Consider the following 19,136-nt stretch of genomic DNA (forward strand, 5'->3'; position numbering starts at 1 on the left):
TTGAAAATTCGATCCATCATTCGATTGAATGTGGCAGGAGCATTGGTCAAGCCGAAAGGCATTACCAAGAATTCATAAAGTCCAAAGGTTATGCAAAAGGCAGTTTTATGGACATCCTCAGGGGGCTCTTTAAGTCAATGCGACTAAAGATGCTTGCACCCTGCAACTTATCGAGAATATCATCAATTCCAGGAATCGGAAAGCGATTCTTGATAGTGATCTTGTTTAAAGATCGGTAGTCTATGCACATTCAAAATGTGCTATCTTTCTTCTGCACCAGTAAGACTGGAGAGCAGTAGGACATAGTACTTGGTCGTATTAAACCTTTCTCCAGAAGCTCGTTGACTTACTTCAAAATTTCCTCTTGCTAAGCAAGAATTACCTTGTAAGGGGGTTGGTTTGGGGAAGAGCTTCCCGGTACGAGATCAATGCAATGATCTTCCGGACGTTTCGGAGGTAGCTGATCTGGCGTAGTGTCCGTGAAACAATCCTTATACTTGTCAAGAAATTGAAAACGTTTAATTTCCAAATTAGAGAGCGAACCCTCATTAGTTTTAATTTTTTCTCGTGCGAAAATCAAGTAAGTAGAAACACACTTCTTTATTTTATTTTTAATGGAGATATGGCTTACAAAAGGAAATAGCCAATCCCTTGTATCAACAATTTAATGTTCTTGCCCTCATTCTCAAAGGCGAGGGTCTTTTCTACATAATCTGGGACTGGTTGCATATGGTAGTGCCATGGCATACCCAAGATGATATCACATCCCTCGATGGGTGCCATAAAAATTGATTCGCGGTCCTTGTACTCGCCAATCTGAAGATTAAGCTGTCCTTGCACGGGAGTTGCATTGGTGGTCAACCCCTTGAATGCCAATCTAGCAGTGATTGGAGTTCCAAGATGAGCCGATGTGAGGCCCAAGGGTTCAACAATTTCGAGTGAGATGAAGTTGTCCGTTGATCCAGCGTCATAGAGGATCAACACCCGCTGGTTATTCAGAGATCCCCAGCCTTTAAGGAGCTAAAGCTTTTTGTTTTTGTATTCCCTTGCACATCAGGATTAGAATTTGAGCTCGTGGAGCAGATTTCTTCTTCGATTGTTCTTTCTTCGAAGATGCTTGTTTCTGTCATTGCTGCTGAATAGCGCAGTCGGTCTTCATGTGTTCTTTCTCACCATAGTAGAATCACCTTCCTTGCTCTTTGAAGGTTTGTACTTGATTTGGCGTGAGATACTTGAGCCGTTTTCCGGTACCCTCTGGCTTCTTAGGTTGATCCGGGTCGTCGGGGGGACACTTTTTACCTTGGTCCCCATGGTCATCGTAAACCGCTCTTTTCCTTGCACGGTAGGTGCTATGTTCCATCCGTCTGGGAGTTCAGTGGAGTGTAGATCCTCGGCGATAATTGCCGACTCCATCATCTGCTGAAGGGTGTCATGGGGGTACATCTTTATGCTCTTTCGAAGCGGAGGTTGAAGGCCTGCTTCGAATTTCCGCATTTTTTCCTCATCGGAAATCTTCATGAAAGGTGTAACTTTCAGAAGAGCCGACCAATACAACATAAGCCGTGACTTTCTCACGTTCCTTCTAGGCGAGACAATCCCATTCCTTCTGAATGTCCTTCTCGAAGTCAAGCGGAAGAAATTGTTTATAAAATTCAGTTTTGAATTGAGCCCACATTCTTGCTTGTGTACCTTCCAGAATCTTGGCTAACCACCAATTGCTTGCCGTCTCCTTGAGATGCATCCCAACATGACGCAACTTGGATTTTTCGGTAAAGTTCTTGTTGGCAAAAGCAACTTCAAACTGTTTGAAAAAAGATAGTCTCTCCGTTCTATGTAATTGTTGAACTTGACATCCTTGTTACTGGATTTGAAAACCGACGTCTTGCAGTGACGCTTGCGGTTTGTTACCATATGCATGTGGTAGTGATGTGTGTGAACACACTAGGACCGCTGGGGCATTTTTTCCCTCTTTAAGAGGTTTTTTCCCCCGAGCATTGTGTATACGCCCATCACCCTAGGGCTATCTATCTTTCCATTGCACACTAAGTAACACACTCTCTATTGTGTGCCTTGAGCTTCCTTTGTCTTCTCCAAGCTGTGTGCGTTTCTCTGTAACCCTAATTCCAACAATTGGTATCAGAGCAGGTTGCGTCCTCCCGGGCTTAGTCGCCAACTGCTCCAGCACACGCCTGCTCACTTTCTCCGATTTCAATGAGCTTTGGCAAGCGTTTGCAAGTCGACAAATATTTTGGGAAAGCTCGCAGAGCTTAGTCTGCTCAGATTTCTGATTCGGGCTTATTTCGGCCTCCGTTTCCACTACAGGCAGGTCTGCACAGGCAATTTCGTCATTTTGTGCAGAATTTCTGTCACTGCCGATTTTTGCATAACAGGTGCCTTACAATCTTCTACGGTTTGTGCTATATAGCACGTGCTGTTCCCGCTCCATTTCTCCTGTTTTTCGACAGTTTTCACGTCAGGTGCAGTATTTACCATGGCTGACAACAACACAGATGTCTTCAAGATGTTTGCTGCTGAGGACAGGTTGGATGGGGACAATTACCCTATGTGGGCTTATATGATGCAACACGTTCTTGTGTCAAAGGGCGTTTGGAATATTGTGCAGGGCATTGATGTACGTCCTGGTTGTGAGGATGTAGGCGATGTTGAGGATGTTGCAGGTCTTGCTGCAAGGATTGCTGCTGTTAGAGTTGTTTTGCCTACGATAGAACAAGCTCGTTGCGATGTAAAGGATGCGCAAGCTCATGCATTGATTGCGTTGTCTGTGAAGCGCACTATTGTTTCTCACATCCGTTCAGCAAAATCTGCAAAACAGGCTTGGGATATTCTAGCTGTTCTTTATGCAAGCCGCAATGAGACTAAAATTTCTTTGCTACGTAAAGAGCTCGAGTCGAAGATTATGCATGAGGAAGATGATATGGACACTTTCCTTGCTAGTGTCAAGGATATCAATGAGCAACTTATTTCTGTAGGTGAGGTCATTTCAGACAGTTCCCTTGTGCAGACTGTTCTTGATGCCTTACCAGACTTTTGCTAGTACTTGGAGACTTATGACCCAAGGAAATCCAGAAGTTGTCAAGTTTGATGCATTATGCACATTGCTGTTGTTGCAAGTCACTTTCCAGAAAAAACAGGACTAGACAGTGTACAGTTGAACAGGCTTTTATTGCTTTCTCAAAGAAAGGGTGGTAGCAGCAATGCAGCCACTTCTTATGGTTCTGCTGTGAGTGGCAAAACTTCTGTTCCTAATGCTTCTGCTAGCAACACTTCGTCTGGCAATTCTGGTGATAAGGGCAAAAAGAAGATGCGTTGCCATTATTGTAAAGCTAATGATCACTTGATCAAGTCGTGTCTTAAGTTGAAGGCCAAAGAGGCTAAGAAGAAAGATGGTGGTTCCACTACAAATGCAGCCATTGTTGAGTCTTCTGTGAAAGGAGACTGTGTTGTTGATGTTGATGCAGAATTGGCTTTTAGTGCAAAGTGAAACCGGCCTGTTCAATCCAAAAAGGGCGGTAGACTTTACTTTAAACCTTGATTTAGCTTTCACCCATTATTAGTCGTCTATTATACTTGCGCTATAGTGACACAAGAGAGGGGAATGGGATACAGATGCTAGAATGCACCTGTATGAGAAGACCGACACCAGATTGGCCCCTAACTTAGGCGCCCCTTTCGGTATTTCTTTATTGTTCAAAATAGGGAATAAACATTGTGGTTCTTTCCAAGCTGCCCCGCACAACCTTGGCTGAATTTTGAGTGTTCTGGCCTGATTTCGACAACATAACTGTACTAGAACCCTTCACGGTCCGTATTCCCATGCATTAAATGACTTTCCCGACGCATACGGGCACTTTGCAAAACCTGGCGATAATCTGCAGCACGCTGAATTCTCTGTTTTCAGCCCTGAAAATGCGCCAGATCGCCTGTACAGCGGTCCCCTTGCGTCCCTGAACCTCCTGGGGGTATTAGGGTCCGTTTAGGGCCAAAACCCTAAACCTGCAAAAATACACAGCAGGCTGTAATTTACTGTTTGGGGCTCCGTTTCACGTGCCGGTCGCATCCGTAGCAAGTCCTCGAGCTCCCGCACCTGTAGGGCTACTTGCCCTTTGAATCGGACGAGATTTCTGGCGTGAAACCTCTCCGAATTCACCTGTACTTGCGGGGGGATTAGCTGCTAGCTAATCTAGTACTTGTGCAAAAGGCTCTTGACTCGGCAATCGCGCATGAACCCACACAACTGTACATTGGTCAAATGAAGAGCCCACTAGTGGGGCATAACATACTGCCAAAGGGGAGAGAGAGGTCAGTGCGTAGCGTGCAGGGCATCACTCCTGGCACCGCACTGTACATAGGAGGGAAAGCAAGCACTCCATAGCTCTTAACCTGTGACAAAATCTGAAAATGAGCCTCTCCCAGCTTAAAATTCAGCGCCCCCTTCTCTTGCATGAGGAAAGTGCACCAGAAGGTGCCACTTGGCACATTTATAAGCATTTTCCCGTTTCGGGGTTGCCGGCTAAAAATCTCCCAACCGGTTGCCCAGTTGACTTCACGGCAAAGTAAGAAAATGTTCCCCTTGTCATTCCGGAGGTAATGACGCAAACACATTTTCAGGTCCCAAAATAGCAGTTTCCTAAATTTTAGGAGATGCTGCCATTGTATCTTTCTAGGACATCCAACCCTCTTTGTACACTGTGGCCACATCCAGAACTGAAGTGTAGCCTCTGTAGCAAAGGATTCCACTTTGGCTAGTCAATGACCCCACTTTGGCTAACCATAGTCCTTGTCCAACCTTAGTGCTCTCTTGCCCTCAGGCCTGGACTCCCTCTGGACAGTTCTACACTAGCTATGCAATGCAAGGCAGTTAGATTTCCCGAGGGGTGTTTCCAAAAAGTGAAAGTAAAAAAATAGATAATAAGAAAGAAATCAACAAAAAGGATAGATAGTAGTCACACGCTGGTCACATACCCTCCTCTTGAAATCTCAAACGTCCTCGTTTGCATCTATGTCGTACATGCTCACAGTCAACACTGATGTATTCAACACCTGTCGACACATGTACGACACATACATGCTCATTGCTCATTGTCAACCCTTGTGTATTTAACACCTTGTCGACACATGTATTGCCTGCGTGTGAACCCTGTCCCAATGACATAGTGGTAGCTTCGTACTCTGCCATTGCTTTGAGTCACTAACTTTTGAATGACAAAATGGTAGCTTCACATTTTGCCACTGTCTTATAGTACATGTTGGATCCCGTAACACTTTCGAGCATACCCAAACCGACAGTTTAAGAATGCAGTTACACATGTACTCTTTAATAGAAGCAATTACTGTATTCTTGATAAACTGACAAGAGATACTCACTTCTATAGCACTAAGCAAACTTTTGGACATTCCATAAGAGCAATTGCCAAACTGACAATCTGTACAGCTCTAACATTCATGTAACATGTATTTCATTTGAGCTCACTTTAAATACCATGTACATCATTTGTTTCAGAAGCCATTGTCACACTGACAATCCATGTAGCTTTGAAACTCAAGGGGTCAAGGTAGGTTGCAAACCGAAGGCTTCAAGGTAAAGTGATAACACAGTTGGTGACTCTGCAAGTTCACCTTCTTCCATCCACTTAGCATCCATTGGTGGATAGTTTCTGAACTTTACCAAGTAACGCCTAGCAACCTTGCCTTTCACTTTCCTTTCTTTGTGTGCCAAAATCTGTTCGGGGACCAAGATCTCGTCAAGTTCCTCGACTTCCGGTTGATCTTCAGCTGGCATATCTTCTGGCACATCACCCACATAGCGTCTGAGAAGACTCACATGAAACGCATTGTGAATCTTCCAACTGTCAGGCAATTTCAGCCTATATGCAACATCACTGATTATGTCGCATACTTGAAAAGGCCCATAGTAACGCATGCAAAGCTTTGGAAACAGTCTTTCCTTGCCCTTCATCTTCTTTAACCTTGCCTTTTCAAAGCGTAAAAGCTCCCAATCACCAAGTGAATATACCACTTCACGACGGTGACGATCAGCTGCTTTCTTTTGCTTTGCCTGAGTCCTTTCTAAGGCCACTTTGACCTTCTTCTACATTTCATCCATGTCCTGAACATACTTATCTGCTTCAAATATCTTGTCCTTTCTATGCAGTATGGGAGGAACTTTCTTGCCACCTTCAACTATCTCAAAGGGTGCCTTGCCAGTTGATGAATGCACTGTATTATTGTATGCATACTCCACCAATGGCAAATACTGCTCCCACTTTCCTTTATGCTCTGACACATAGCACTTCAGCAGATCTAGGACAGTAGAATTTGCCTCTTCTGACTGCCCATCTGTTTGAGGATGAAATGACGAAGAGAATTTGAGTGTGGTGCCCATATTCTCAAACAAGCCTCTCCAGAACAAACTTGTTATGCGTGGATCACGGTCGCTAATAATCGACTGTGGCATGCCATGATACTTGAAAATATTTCTCATAAACAAGCGTGCCATCTGATCTGGCTTTATCTTCTTCCTGCCAGGAATAAAATGAGCCTGTTTGCTGAATCTGCAAATAATGGTCCAAATACCATCGTTTCCTGTCTGCGTTCTCGGAAGATCAAAGATAAAATCCATAGCAATACTTTCCCATGGTTTATCTGGAATAGGTAGTGGTTGCAATAACCCTGGTGCCTTTTGCCTGTCAAACTTGACCTTTTGGCATATTAGGCATTCTCGCACAAAGGCATCCACATCGCTTCTCAATGTAGGCCAGTAGAAGAATGTCTCAACCGCTTTAACTGTAGCATCGATTCCACGATGCCTTGCATACGGTGGGACATGACTCTCTTCCATAACTTTGCGTCGCAATGGCTTTGTGACACACAATCTGCCATGCATCATCATGAACCTGTCTTTGAGAAGATAGTGTTCATGACGTTGTCCATGCATTAGTTGCTCGAAGACCCTTGCAAAATCTTCACATTTTCATACTGTTCCCTCATATCATCAAGTGCATGATGATAAGGAATCGACACAGCTGAAATTTGTGGCTTCCTTGACAAGGCATGAGCCACAACGTTCTTCTTGCCTTCCACATGCACAATCTGAAAATGGAACATGGACAAGATATTTGCCCATCGCATATGCTTCTCAGATAACTTTGTCTGTGTCAAGAAGTATCGCAAGGTCTGATGGTCCGTTTGGACAACGAAATCTGCACCTAGCAGGTAGTGTTTCCAACTTAAGAGCGCATGAATCAGAGCCAGTAACTCTTTCTCATAGACCTGCGTGGTCATCTTTGGTCCTTGCAAAATTCTGCTCCCATAGGCTACTACCGTGCCATCTTGCATTAGCAATGCACCAATGCTACTACCACAAGCGTCACACTGGACCACAACTGACTTCCTAAGATCTGGCAACACAATGACTGGATCTGAAGTCATCTTTTCCGTTAAGAGATTAAAAGCTGAAATCTCTTTCTGCGTCCATCTAAAGGTGACTGCCTTCTTTTGAAGAGCATGTAAAGGTGAAGCAATGTTAGCGAAATTTCGGATAAACCTTCTGTACTAGGAGCATAGTCCCAAGAAACTTCGGACATCGTGCACCGTCTTCAAATCTGGCCATGACTTGATCGCTTCAACTTTTGCAGGATCCATTCTGACACCATCCTTTGAGACAATGTGTTCGAGAAAATGAATCTCTTCCAGAAAAAATTCACTTTCTTTGCATTGATGAGCAACCTATGACTGCGTAGCTCTTTGAACACAATGGCCAAGTGATGCCTATGCTCCTCTTCATTCTTTGAGTAGACTATCATGTCATCAAAGAATGTGCAAACAAATTGCTGGTGTGGACGGAAAATTCTGTTCATCATCCTATTGAACGTAGCAGGAGCATTTGTGAGACCAAAGGGCATCACTAAAAATTCGTAAAGGCCAAACGTTGTTCTAAAAGCAGTCTTGTGCACATCCTCTGATCTAATGCGGATCTGATGGTACCCACTCTTTAGATCTATCCTGCTAAACATAGCTGCCCCTTCTAATTTGTCGAGAATATCATCAATTCTAGGTATAGGGAACCTATTCTTGATGGTATTCTTGCTCAGTGCACGGAAGTCGATGCACATACGCCATGAGCCATCCTTTTTCTGCACCAACAACACTGGAGAACAGAATGGAGATGAACTGGGCTGAATCAGCCCCTTTTCCAACAACTCCTGTACTTGGCCCATTATCTCTTTCTGCTGAGCCGTACTAACCCTGTACGGAGGCTTATTTGGTGGGCTACTGCTTGGCACCAAATCTATCGCATGGTCCTCGGGTCTCTCTGGCGGTAATTGAGACGGTAATGAATCGGAAAAACAGTCACTATACTGTTGTAAAAACATTGACCTTTCTTTATCTAGCACATATAAATTTGATTCATCACAATCTGACACTTCACGTGCAAAAACCAAGTACGCAGAAAGATGCTTTTTCATTACAGAAGTAATAGCAGAAGCTGATACAGTGGGAATAGACTCCCCTTTAAGGTTTACATCCAGAATGTGAGTCTTTCCCCTGCTCTGTACAGTGATCTTTTTGTTGTAGGCATCCATGATTCCCTGTACACGAAATAGCCAAGGAATACCTAACAACACATCACATCCGCCCGGTGGCATGATGTAAAATTCTTCAGCATCTACATAGGACTGGATATGTAGGCGCAACTTTCCGATGATGGGTGTCACAACCTCTATATGGCCAGGACATGCCAAACCTGCCTCTGCTGTATACCCAATCTCTTCAGCTCTGATTCCTAACTTTGAAGCCAATTCTGGGGAAATGAAGTTGGCTTTGGCACCTAATTCAAAGAAGATAAGCACTGTTTGATCCCTGACCTTTCCCCATGCTCTGCAAAGCTCACTTGCATCTGAATTTGGCTTGTCGCCCACCATATCTGGTAGTAGACCAGCCATGGGCTTCTTTCCTTTCTTGTCCTCCTTGTCTTCAGAATCAGCTGGCCTTTTCTTTGTAGGACAATTGTAAGCAATGTGGCCAGGCTGCTCACAGATGAAGCATTTGTTCTCTGACCTCAGGACCTTCTTTTGCTCTTCCGACTTGCGAGGAAAACGTCTTTTCCATTTCTTCGCTGGTCCCTTTTTTGATTCAGTCGTAGCTTTGTCTTTCCCTGCGTTGGTTGGCTCCTGAGTCACTTTCGGAGCCTCCTTGGGAACATACTTCTTCGCTGAATTTTTCTTGGCTGATCCTTCCTTGAGGCCAGTATTGAATTCACAATCTTCTTCTTTGAGCAAACCATTGCCAGTGTTTGCTACCTCGATGAGCTGCATCAAAGTAGTGACTTTGGTCTTCGTGCAGTATTTTCTCAATCCTTTGGGTAGGCCACAACAGTATTTTTCAATCTGTTCTGTCAATGGCACAAACCTATAGGAAGTTACTGGAAGTAGAGCTTTCGAAAACTTGCTATTATCGTCATCCAGATTCTTGCAAGTGGCAGCATTAAGCTGGTGCCATTCTGTCATGACATCTGCTTCAAAGTCATCAGATAACCATGCTGCTGCAAAAATCTGCTTGAAGTAAATCCATGTGGACGGAGCTTGCCCTTGAAGCAATAAAGTTGTCCACCATTGTCCTGCATTCCCTGTCAAGAAAGTGGCTGCCTTGCGGACCTTTGAAGCCTCTCTAAAGTTTCCCCCTGCATAGGCCTTGTCAAACTGCTGGAGGAATGAGAGAGCCTTCTTCCTGTCATCAAACCGTGTAAAGGTCGTGAAAGTCACAGCTTTACCACCTTCTTTGTACGGAGTTGGCCTCTCCAGCGGCGTTAAATTGTCATATGGAAGTGACTGAAACATGGGAACACTATTAGGGTTCATCTGTGTTCCTTGGCTGCTATTAACTTGACCTGGAAATGCCATATTTGGCTGCTGATTTGTAATTCCAGCCATACCAAAATTGTCTTGTGGCATCCCAAATTGGTCCTGAGTGCTTTGAAACCCTGGTAGCATGCCCGTGACACCATACATGGGGTTAGGGATCATCGTTTGAGCACCCCCGAACACTGTTCCTAGCGTGTAAAACTGATTTCCAGGTGCATGACCAGCCATGCTCTGGCATACCGATCCATCTCCAAAATAGCCAGGGTGTACTGAAGGTGGTGGGAAGACCTGTTGCATAGCCTGTAGGTTGCTTCCCTGCCCTTTAGAACCAGCTATAGGTTGCTGAAATGTGGTTGGCTGAGCTGGTATAGCTTGAAAAACTGGCATCTCAGCCACCTGTTCTTGCACCTTAGGCACAGGTTGTGGAGACTGCAGGTTCTCCGTCAAGTGTACAGGTGTTTCGATTGACTGTGTAGTATGAATCACCTGTGCTCGAGCCTTAACAAGCTTTTGAATATGATCCAGTGACCCAACTTGCTGAGACGGAACAGGAGGTTGCAGAAAGGCTAAAAACCTCGGGTTCTGCATTACTTGTGTGAACATAGCCACAGCAGTAGCCAACTGGGTCCTGAATATATCATCATCCGTCTGTGGTGGTCTTGAAGACTCACCCACTTCATGTGTCTGTTGACCCTGTGAAGAGGAAACCTCTTCAGTCACATCATATGGTCTGTCAGGCATAATTGCAATTTCTTGTGTCTAGTCTATGATCCCTTGTGTCTTCAAGCCCAAACTGACCAAGGCTCACTTCTATGGGAAAAAGTGATTTAATCCGGGCGATGGAACCATGTAATCGGCCTGTACTTTCAAAAAGGGTGGTAGACTTTAGAGTTAAACCTTATTTGCTTTCACCCATTTAATTTGTCTCCCACTTTACCTGTACTTTCAAGACACAACAAAGGGGAGAGGGATACAGGCTGCTAGATTGCACCCGTATGGGTAGGCGGACACCAGATTGGCCCCTAACTTAGGCGCCCCTTTCGGTATTTCTTTATTGTTTAAAAGAGGGAATAAACGCTGTGGTTCCCTACAAGCTGCCCCGCACAAACTTGGCTGAATTTCAACTCTTCCGGCCCGATTTCGACAGCATAACTATACTAGGACCCTTCACAGTCAGTATTCCCACGCATTGAATGACTTTCCCGACGCATACGGGCACTTTGCAAAACCTGGCGAGAATCTGCAGCACGCTGAATTCTCTGTTTTCAGCCCCAAAAATGTGCCAGATCACCTGTACAGCGATCCCCTCGCGTCCCCGAACCTCCTGGGGGTATTAGGGACCGTTTAGGGCCAAAACCCTAAACCTGCAAAAATACACAGCAGGCTGTAATTTACTGTTTCGGGCTCCGTTTCGTGTGCGGTCGCATCCGTAGCAAGTCCTCGAGCTCCCGCACCTGTAGGGCTACTTGCCCTTTGAATCGGACGAGATTTCTGGCGTGAAACCTCTCCGAATTCACCTGTACCTGCGGGGGATTAGCCGCTAGCTAATCCAGTACCTGTCGCTAGCTAATCCAGTACTTGTGCAAGAGGCTCTTGCCTCGGCAATCGCGCATGAACCCACACAACTGTACATTGGTCAATTGAAAAGCCCACTAGTGGGGCATAACATACTGCCATAGGGGAGAGAGAGGGTAGTGCGTAGCGTGCAGGGCATCACTCCTGGCACCGCACTGTACATAGGAGGGAAAGGAAGCACTCCATAGCTCTTAACCTGTGACAAAATCTGCAAATGAGCTCCTTTTCCCTTCAAATTCAGCGCCACTTCTCCATGCATGAGGAAAGTGCACCAGAATGTGCCACTTGGCGCATTTACAAGCATTTTCCCGTTTCGGGGTTGCCGCCTAAAAATCTCCCAACCGGTTGCCCAGTTGACTTCACGGTAGAGTAAGAAAATATTCTCGTTGTCATTCCGGAGGTAATGACGCAAACACATCTTCAGGTCCCAAAATAGCAGTTCCCTAAATTTTAGGAGATGCTGTCATTGTATCTTTCTAGGTCATCTGACCCCCTTTGTACACTGCAGCCACACCCAGAACTGAAATGTAGCCTCTGTAGCAAAGGATTCCATTTTGGCTAGTCAATGACTCCACTTTGGCTAACCATAGTCTTTGTCCAACCTTAGTGCTCTCTTGCCCTCAGGCATGGACTCCCTCTGGACAGTTCCACACTAGCTATGCAATGTAGGGCAGTTAGATTTCCCGAGGGGTGTTTCCAAAAAGTGAAGGTAAATAAATAATAAGAAAGAAATCAACAAAAAGGATAGATAGTAGTCACATGCTGGTGACAACACTTCCCTTTACTCATGTGCCAGCTCTCGTTCACCGCATCACTACAGGGGGGATTTGTTACCATATACATGTGGTAGTGATGTGTGTGAATACACTAAGACTGCTAGGTATTTTTTCCCTCTATAGGAGGTTTTTTCCCCCGAGCATTGTATATACGCCCATCACTCTAGGGCTATCTATCTTTCCATTGCACACTAAGTAACATACTCTCTATTGTGTGCCTTGAGCTTCTTTCGTCTTCTCCAAGCTGTGTGCGTTTCTCTGCAACCCTAATTCCAACACGGTTATCTCTCTTGAACTTGGGCTTCTTTGTAATATTCCGTAGGGAAGTAGTAGGAGTTTTCTTCTTTGGAGAAGACTTAGATACCTGTATGAAAAGTAGAAGTAGTAGTATAATTTGGAGAGTATGATGGAGAAGAGATAGAGACATCCTTGCTTTTGTTCAGTAGAGAGAGTTTTTTTCTTGGCCCTTGCTCTTGGAAGGCCGTTTGTCCCGATCCGGAGATCCCTTTTGCGATTCGACACCTCTTTCCGCATCTTTCTCCTGCGGGTTGCTCCTACCGACAATATTTTCTTAATGCCCATCGGTATCTATTCCTTGTGGCTTCTTGATCCCTTCCAAAACCTTTCGGACAGCTGACAGTGAGATAAGCTACTGCAATTCGGCGAGTTGAACTCGTACTTGCTGAAGTTCGTCTTCATCAGTTCTTCCGTGGCTTGTCATGGTTCTTCCTGTTCTTGCTTGGAATTGTCCTCCTTTGGAGAGAAAGAGAGGAATCCGAGAGTTGATACCGCTGCCACAAATGGGAGCGCACGCGAATAATCAACAAGTTGATTATTAATAAACTCTCAACCAAAAGAGACGAGGCTTCTTGATCCCTTTCAAAACCTTTTGGACAGCCGACAGCGAGATAAGCTGCTGCAATTCGGCGAGTTGAACTCGTACTTGCGGAAGTTCGTCTTTAGCGGTTCTTCCGTGGCTCGTATGGTTCTTCCCGTTCCTTCTTGGAATCGTTCTCCTTTGCAGAGAAAGAGAGGAATCCGAGCGCTTATACCGCTGCCACAAACTGGGAAAATCAATAAGCTGAATATTAATAAACTCTCAACCAAAAGAGACGAGGGAGAAGATCGACAGAGTATTTGGGACCAGAAGATGGGTTGGTCCCTCCCCCCCCAAAAGAGAATCTGTATTAGAGAGAATCTTTTTTACAAGCACAAGAACCGGAGTAGCCTCTCCATTTTAAATCTCAAACTCGATGGTTGATTCCTTCCCGTGCATTTTTCCATGCCTAGCTTAGACAACTGGTACACCTTGCATCTCTAAAGGTTGGACAATTGGTGGACCTTCAGATTGAACCACCTACTATCTATGTATCCTAGCTTGGAGAAGTGATGGAGCCTAGCTTGGTGGACTAGTGGTGTACCTCAAAGCAAAACCCTCTATATACAACACATAATGTGATTTCCGTATTTCAATAGATATTAGCTTGGACAAGTGGTAAAGCTTGCTTCTCTCCATGTTTCAATCCTAGTTTGGATAAGTGGCGTTTTATCATAAAATGATATATAGGTTGGACACATGGCCAATCGTAAGGCCAAACCTTTCGTTTTACTAAAAAAGATAGGTTGGAGAAGTGGTCACTCTATGATTTCCACATGCTTCCTCCTAGCTCAATTCCCGAGGGATGAGCTCTCAATTCGGATTATGTCTGTACCTAGAGCGTGAAGCCCTAAAGAACATTCCGGATTCTGTTTTTGGAATCCCCGAGTATAGGCCGAGGCGTCCTTGCTGATACAATGGTCCTAGATGATGAGATAATGATGGGATCTTGCGGTAGATGCTTGTGTTTGAGAGGCTAAGGGCTGAAATGCAAAAACGCTAGTGGGACTGATGGGATGTGGACCGTCGACGATGCTATGGCTGATCTGCTATGGCCGATGTCGAGGGTGGGTTGAAGACTGAAAAACACTAGTTGATCTAAGGGCTGAATCTGAAAACGTTGGTGTGACTGCTGTGGATATGTGACGGTACAGCAAGGTTACGGCTGAAAACTGCTAACTCTAGGGCTGATCTGGTACTGCGGGCCGAATCGGGTACTGTAGGCTGTACCTGGCTCCTGGCTGCCCTGTCTGATACATCTCTTGCCAGATCAATGTGCACCAGCTGCTGCTGCACCTGCTGGACACATCAGCAAGCTTGTCACAGGGGCAGCTCCGCTGGTGACAACCGGGGCAGGGGCGGCGAGAGAACACCAGCATGGCCGGAGCGGAGAAACCCGTGGTGTTGTGGTTCGTGGAAGACCTTGCGGGTCATGAGTGGCCCTTGGTTGTATGGCTGGCCATGCACAGTATGGACACACCCTCTCTCGTTTTGTTTTGTTTTGTTTGGTTTTTTTTTAAATCGCAAGGAAGGGGGGGGGGGGGGGGGGGGGGGGGGGGGGGGGCGTACCTTAGCTTTACCTAGGTAGCCCCCTCTTGATGGTTATTAAGATGTTGACCGTCTTGGTAGGGCAGCCCCATTATATTTCAGACAACAAAACGAATGTGAATATATTATAGGGAAAATTACCAAAATACCCCTCTAATTTGTGGAAATTCCCAAAATACCCTTCAAATTTCAAAAATTCCAATATACCCCTCATAGTTTGTCATAAATTCCCAAAATGCCCTTCAAATTTTCCAAAATTCCCAAAATACCCCTAGTTGTGAGAGTAAATTTATCCAAAGATAAATTTTTTTGTAGCTTTTCATAAGAAGACTGATTGTCTATCAATACAAGATACTAAAACTAGAATTTGGGTTGCTTTGGAGATGAATTGCTTCATTATTTTTAGACATAATTGTCTTTTTTTGGGAGGTAATTTGTGACAAATTACATGCTAAGCACTAAAAAATGGATCTCCCTTGTCAAAAAAGAATAAAGATTAGGAAATCGTGAACAATCCAACTAAAATAGATACAAGGGTATTTTGAGAATTTTTGAAATTTGAGGGGTATTTTGGGAATTTCCACAAATTGGAGGGGTATTTTGGTAATTTTCCCTATATTATATTATGATGAACCATACATCCCACAAAAAAGGCATTGTACCAGCAATGGCACCAGAGTTTGGGGAGTGGATGACGGCCAACAATCTCTTTGTGGTTTATGAAAATTCAGGTTTTGGGCAGTGTTCTTAAGAAGTTTAAAGACAACAGGTATGTTGTATCAAGTAACTGTGACATGGTTGCCCGTTCCTACCAGCTAAAATAATTTATTCAAGCCTACAATTTACATCATTGCTGCAGATGTTATCAGCCACTTTAGAGTTTGGAAACATTGATCAAGCTTGTTGGGCTCGTGGGGGGAACTAACATGCCCTCTTTTACTTCCTATCGGCTTAAGGAAACTGGTGAAGGGCTCTGCGATTTGGCCATAATGAAAATTGGTGTGATAAATAAGGTATCAGAATGATTTGCAGAATCTAATTTGTATTTTGATGGTGCAGGGTGATCCCGTATGGGCAATAAAGCTTGATACCATTACAATGATACTTGATCTCTCCTTAAATTTTTTATTCATCTTGCCACTGACAAACTTGTGTAAGTTTTCAGCTTGATGAATCCTTTTAAACAAGACCGCTTCTATATTGGAATAATTTTTAATTCTGTTGCACCTGTCAGATCAGTGGGAATCCATGTTCTAGAATCTCCAGCAGTCCATCCAGTGAGTTTCAGAATTTTATGATGCGAATCTAAATTGGGTTGCTTGCTGAATCCTTGATTAGGAACATCTGGCATGTTTCAGACTGCAGAGGCTCTTTTTAACCTCGTCATGGGATGGTCAATAATGTTTGCACCAATGCTGTTCACGGATGAAAGGCGGAAAAGATATAGTGGATCCTTGGTGGCTTTATGGGGCATTCAAATGTTTTTGACTAACAGTAAGACCATCTGTCTCAGTTCTTGTGACACGGAAACCTTCGGATCTCTGTTTCTGCCTCGCACTGAATTAATTGATGCCCTGCAGCTGTCTTGATTCCATATATGGCAATCCGACTCAACCATGAAGACAGGATCAATGAAGATGTGCTATCTAAAACTGGCTCCGTGAAGCTTGAATTAAGTGGAGTTCAGAAAGTTATGGTCTCCGGTGCCAGAGTAGTGAGTGTCGTATGCGGAGCAGTGGGTCTCATCTCAGTACTATGGTTTTTCCTGGGAAGGGCTGATGAGGGTTTTGGAAACTTCTCTGATCGGTGGACATTCTTTCTTGAGTACCTTGCTAGCGATCGTCCAGGATATGCATTCGTATGGGACATCTGCTTGTATAGCTTGTTTCAGCCATGGTTAATTGGAGATAACCTTGACAAAGTTCAAAAAAGAAAATCTGAGATTATAGGATATCTTAGATTCATACCGTATGTTGGCTTGGTTGCCTACTTGTGGAGCCTCTCTGATTTTGAGGAGTTGGAAGCATGACGCTATGGCGTCTTATCAGTCTTCAGGTCCGCTGGTATATGTCTTCTTTGTAAAGGTTATCTGTACAATATGTGGATGGAATGTAATCAAACAAGCTCCATTCTATGAGCAACCTTTTCCCCTTTTCTTTCCAGTGAAATCATTCCTAGTCGAACTGACCAACAGGGATGGCCCGTGACATTCTCATCACTCACTGAAAGCATGAACGATTGTTGTTTACTGAACAGTGTGTTCTTGGATTATTAGACACTCGTTTGAAGAAGTTTCTGACAGAAAAATGGCCGCTGATGGTAAAGTTTCAGCAAGATTAGTTGCATTATGATAAGACGTGTTACTCTTTGCTTTACTTTTCTTAGCTTTACTCCTTATCCTGCAATAACAGGGTATGAATAAAAACTGCGGAGAACCATCATCAAAGACTAGCACCTAACCATCCCTTTACTCATGTTTACTGAGGGTACTGAGGGAAAAAGATCCACATCACCTAGGTCTCACAAGAGCTCAAGGTAGGAGGAGAAACCAGCGAACCATAGCAACAATGCAAAAGCAAGCTGTGGGCATGCTACAAAGAAGAGCAACAAGGTTCATTCATATCTCCATTTGGCAAAGAAACAACCATGCATTGTGTACACACTTCGAACCACAAAATTGGCCCATTCAAAGGATCTCTCTTAGTGGACACAATGTAGGGAGAAAATGACGAGGAAAATAAGTACAAAAGTTTTGTGCATGCAAAAGATTCCGACTATATCACAGAGTCTGAGTCTAGATTGGAGATGAATGGCTTTCTTCAAATCATATTGAGAGCTCTCTTGATCTTGCAATTGAAAAAACATGGATAAGGTTTCTTCTAAAGGCTCTCAAACATTTTTCCTTGAAATGTCTAATGATAAGGCTTAGGCCTCTCAACCTATGGGTTGTGGGTTCGAATCCCTTGTTGGGTCACACTCTAGAGGGACACCTTGTGCTCATCTCGTGTTCATGTTGCTAGGGCTCTTGCCCTTGGGACACTCGAGTGTATCCTCCCCTGGGGTGGGTCACACGAGGAGGAGGCTCCTAGCTGGTTGCTACGAGTTCTCTTTGTCGTTCCCATGGTGATGCCTACGTGTGGCTCTTACCCGATGGTATGCGGCCCTTGCCCAACCATGTAACATGGCTAATATTTGGAAGGGATAAGCACCTCCCCTTGTGGGCCTTCTGGTGTGTCAAAAAAAAGAAGAAGTCTGACAATGATATAATGCCACCTAACGAGGAAAATGTCAAGCCTTTACAAAAATTTATTAGTCTAGACCATCAAGTAGGTGAGGTTTTGAAACCAATTGGATAACTAGGAAGAAAATTTGTTCTAACAAAGATACGAGAGAAGCTTAGATTAAAATAGTATACAACGCATTTACTTCTACAATTGCCTTTATGTTTGCTATTATTAAAATCAACAAAGTAAGGGAAACTTAGGATGAATCATAATTAGCGCTTTGACTGGCATTGTAGAGGAGATGAATACTCACGGTCGATCTTGGTCAATCTCACAAAGATGATTAAAGACCGCACGAGATTTTAGGCAACCACGTAAGGGATTACAAAATGATCATGGAAAGGCTATAAAGCTTACAAATAGATGAACTAAACATCTCATTATAAAACTAATGATACTCAGGTATTGAAGTATAACCAATGCTACCAAGAATTTTTAATTCACGCATTGAAGGCGTCTGCCATGTTGTTATTGGATCGCCTTGATGGCCGTTTATAGCATAACTATCTGACACTAACACACACAATATACCAATACTTAGAGAATGGGAAGTATACGAGCAACCATGAACCCAACAATCGACAATCAATTTCGTTAGGCATAGGGTCAATCTTCACACTAACTAATCAATGGTTTCTCTGCTAAACAACATCGAAAAGCTATGAAACTCTAAGAGATTATAGTCAAAGAGTGTTATAAGAAATCGAGACCTTGAAAACCTTATTTTGAGAGGTACACAAGTTGAATCTATCATTTCATAGGTCACCAAAACAAGCACAAAAAACAATATAACATCACCTCTTAAGGTTTAGGAATAGCATCCTATAAAAAAATTAGCATTTAACTTTGAATACATGACTTAAACAACAAATTAAAGCTCACATACCGTAAATACGAACTTTTACCAAACTGACAATGAATACGCTTAAAAGATAGAGCAAAAGGAGAGAAACACAATTCACATAACAAAACTTGATTTGGATTACTGATGGTAAGATATGTCGATTATAAAGTAGTTCTGCTCACTTTGTTGCCTCCCCATACAAAGAGTTTTGTTTTATCTTTTTAATGATTGACTTTTACATCTACAACTATTTTTAAGTTTTAAGCTCAATTCCCATGGCTGATGTGTATTTACATCAAAAGGACATGGAACAAATCCACTTATATCAAATGTGTGAGTTTTATGTACATT

The 19,136-nt window shown here is 43.7% G+C and overlaps 1 protein-coding gene across 1 annotated transcript in view; it reads left to right on the forward strand.

Moving 5' to 3' along the window:
* The window catches only part of LOC147455000 (uncharacterized), a 32,565-nt gene extending 15,655 nt beyond the window's left edge, over positions 1–16,910 (forward strand). Inside the window, exons 2-5 of the mRNA XM_086516857.1 lie at positions 15,717–15,810; positions 15,897–15,934; positions 16,016–16,151; positions 16,238–16,910. Of these exons, the coding sequence (XP_086372983.1) occupies positions 15,717–15,810; positions 15,897–15,934; positions 16,016–16,151; positions 16,238–16,686 (717 nt within the window). The 3' untranslated portion in view covers positions 16,687–16,910. The remainder of the gene's footprint in view (positions 1–15,716; positions 15,811–15,896; positions 15,935–16,015; positions 16,152–16,237) is intronic.
* The last annotated feature ends 2,226 nt before the right edge of the window (positions 16,911–19,136 follow it).

Source organism: Adiantum capillus-veneris, chromosome 7 (assembly GCF_014529385.1).
Source record: "Adiantum capillus-veneris isolate H3 chromosome 7, ASM1452938v2, whole genome shotgun sequence".
Taxonomy (NCBI): Eukaryota; Viridiplantae; Streptophyta; class Polypodiopsida; order Polypodiales; family Pteridaceae; genus Adiantum; species Adiantum capillus-veneris.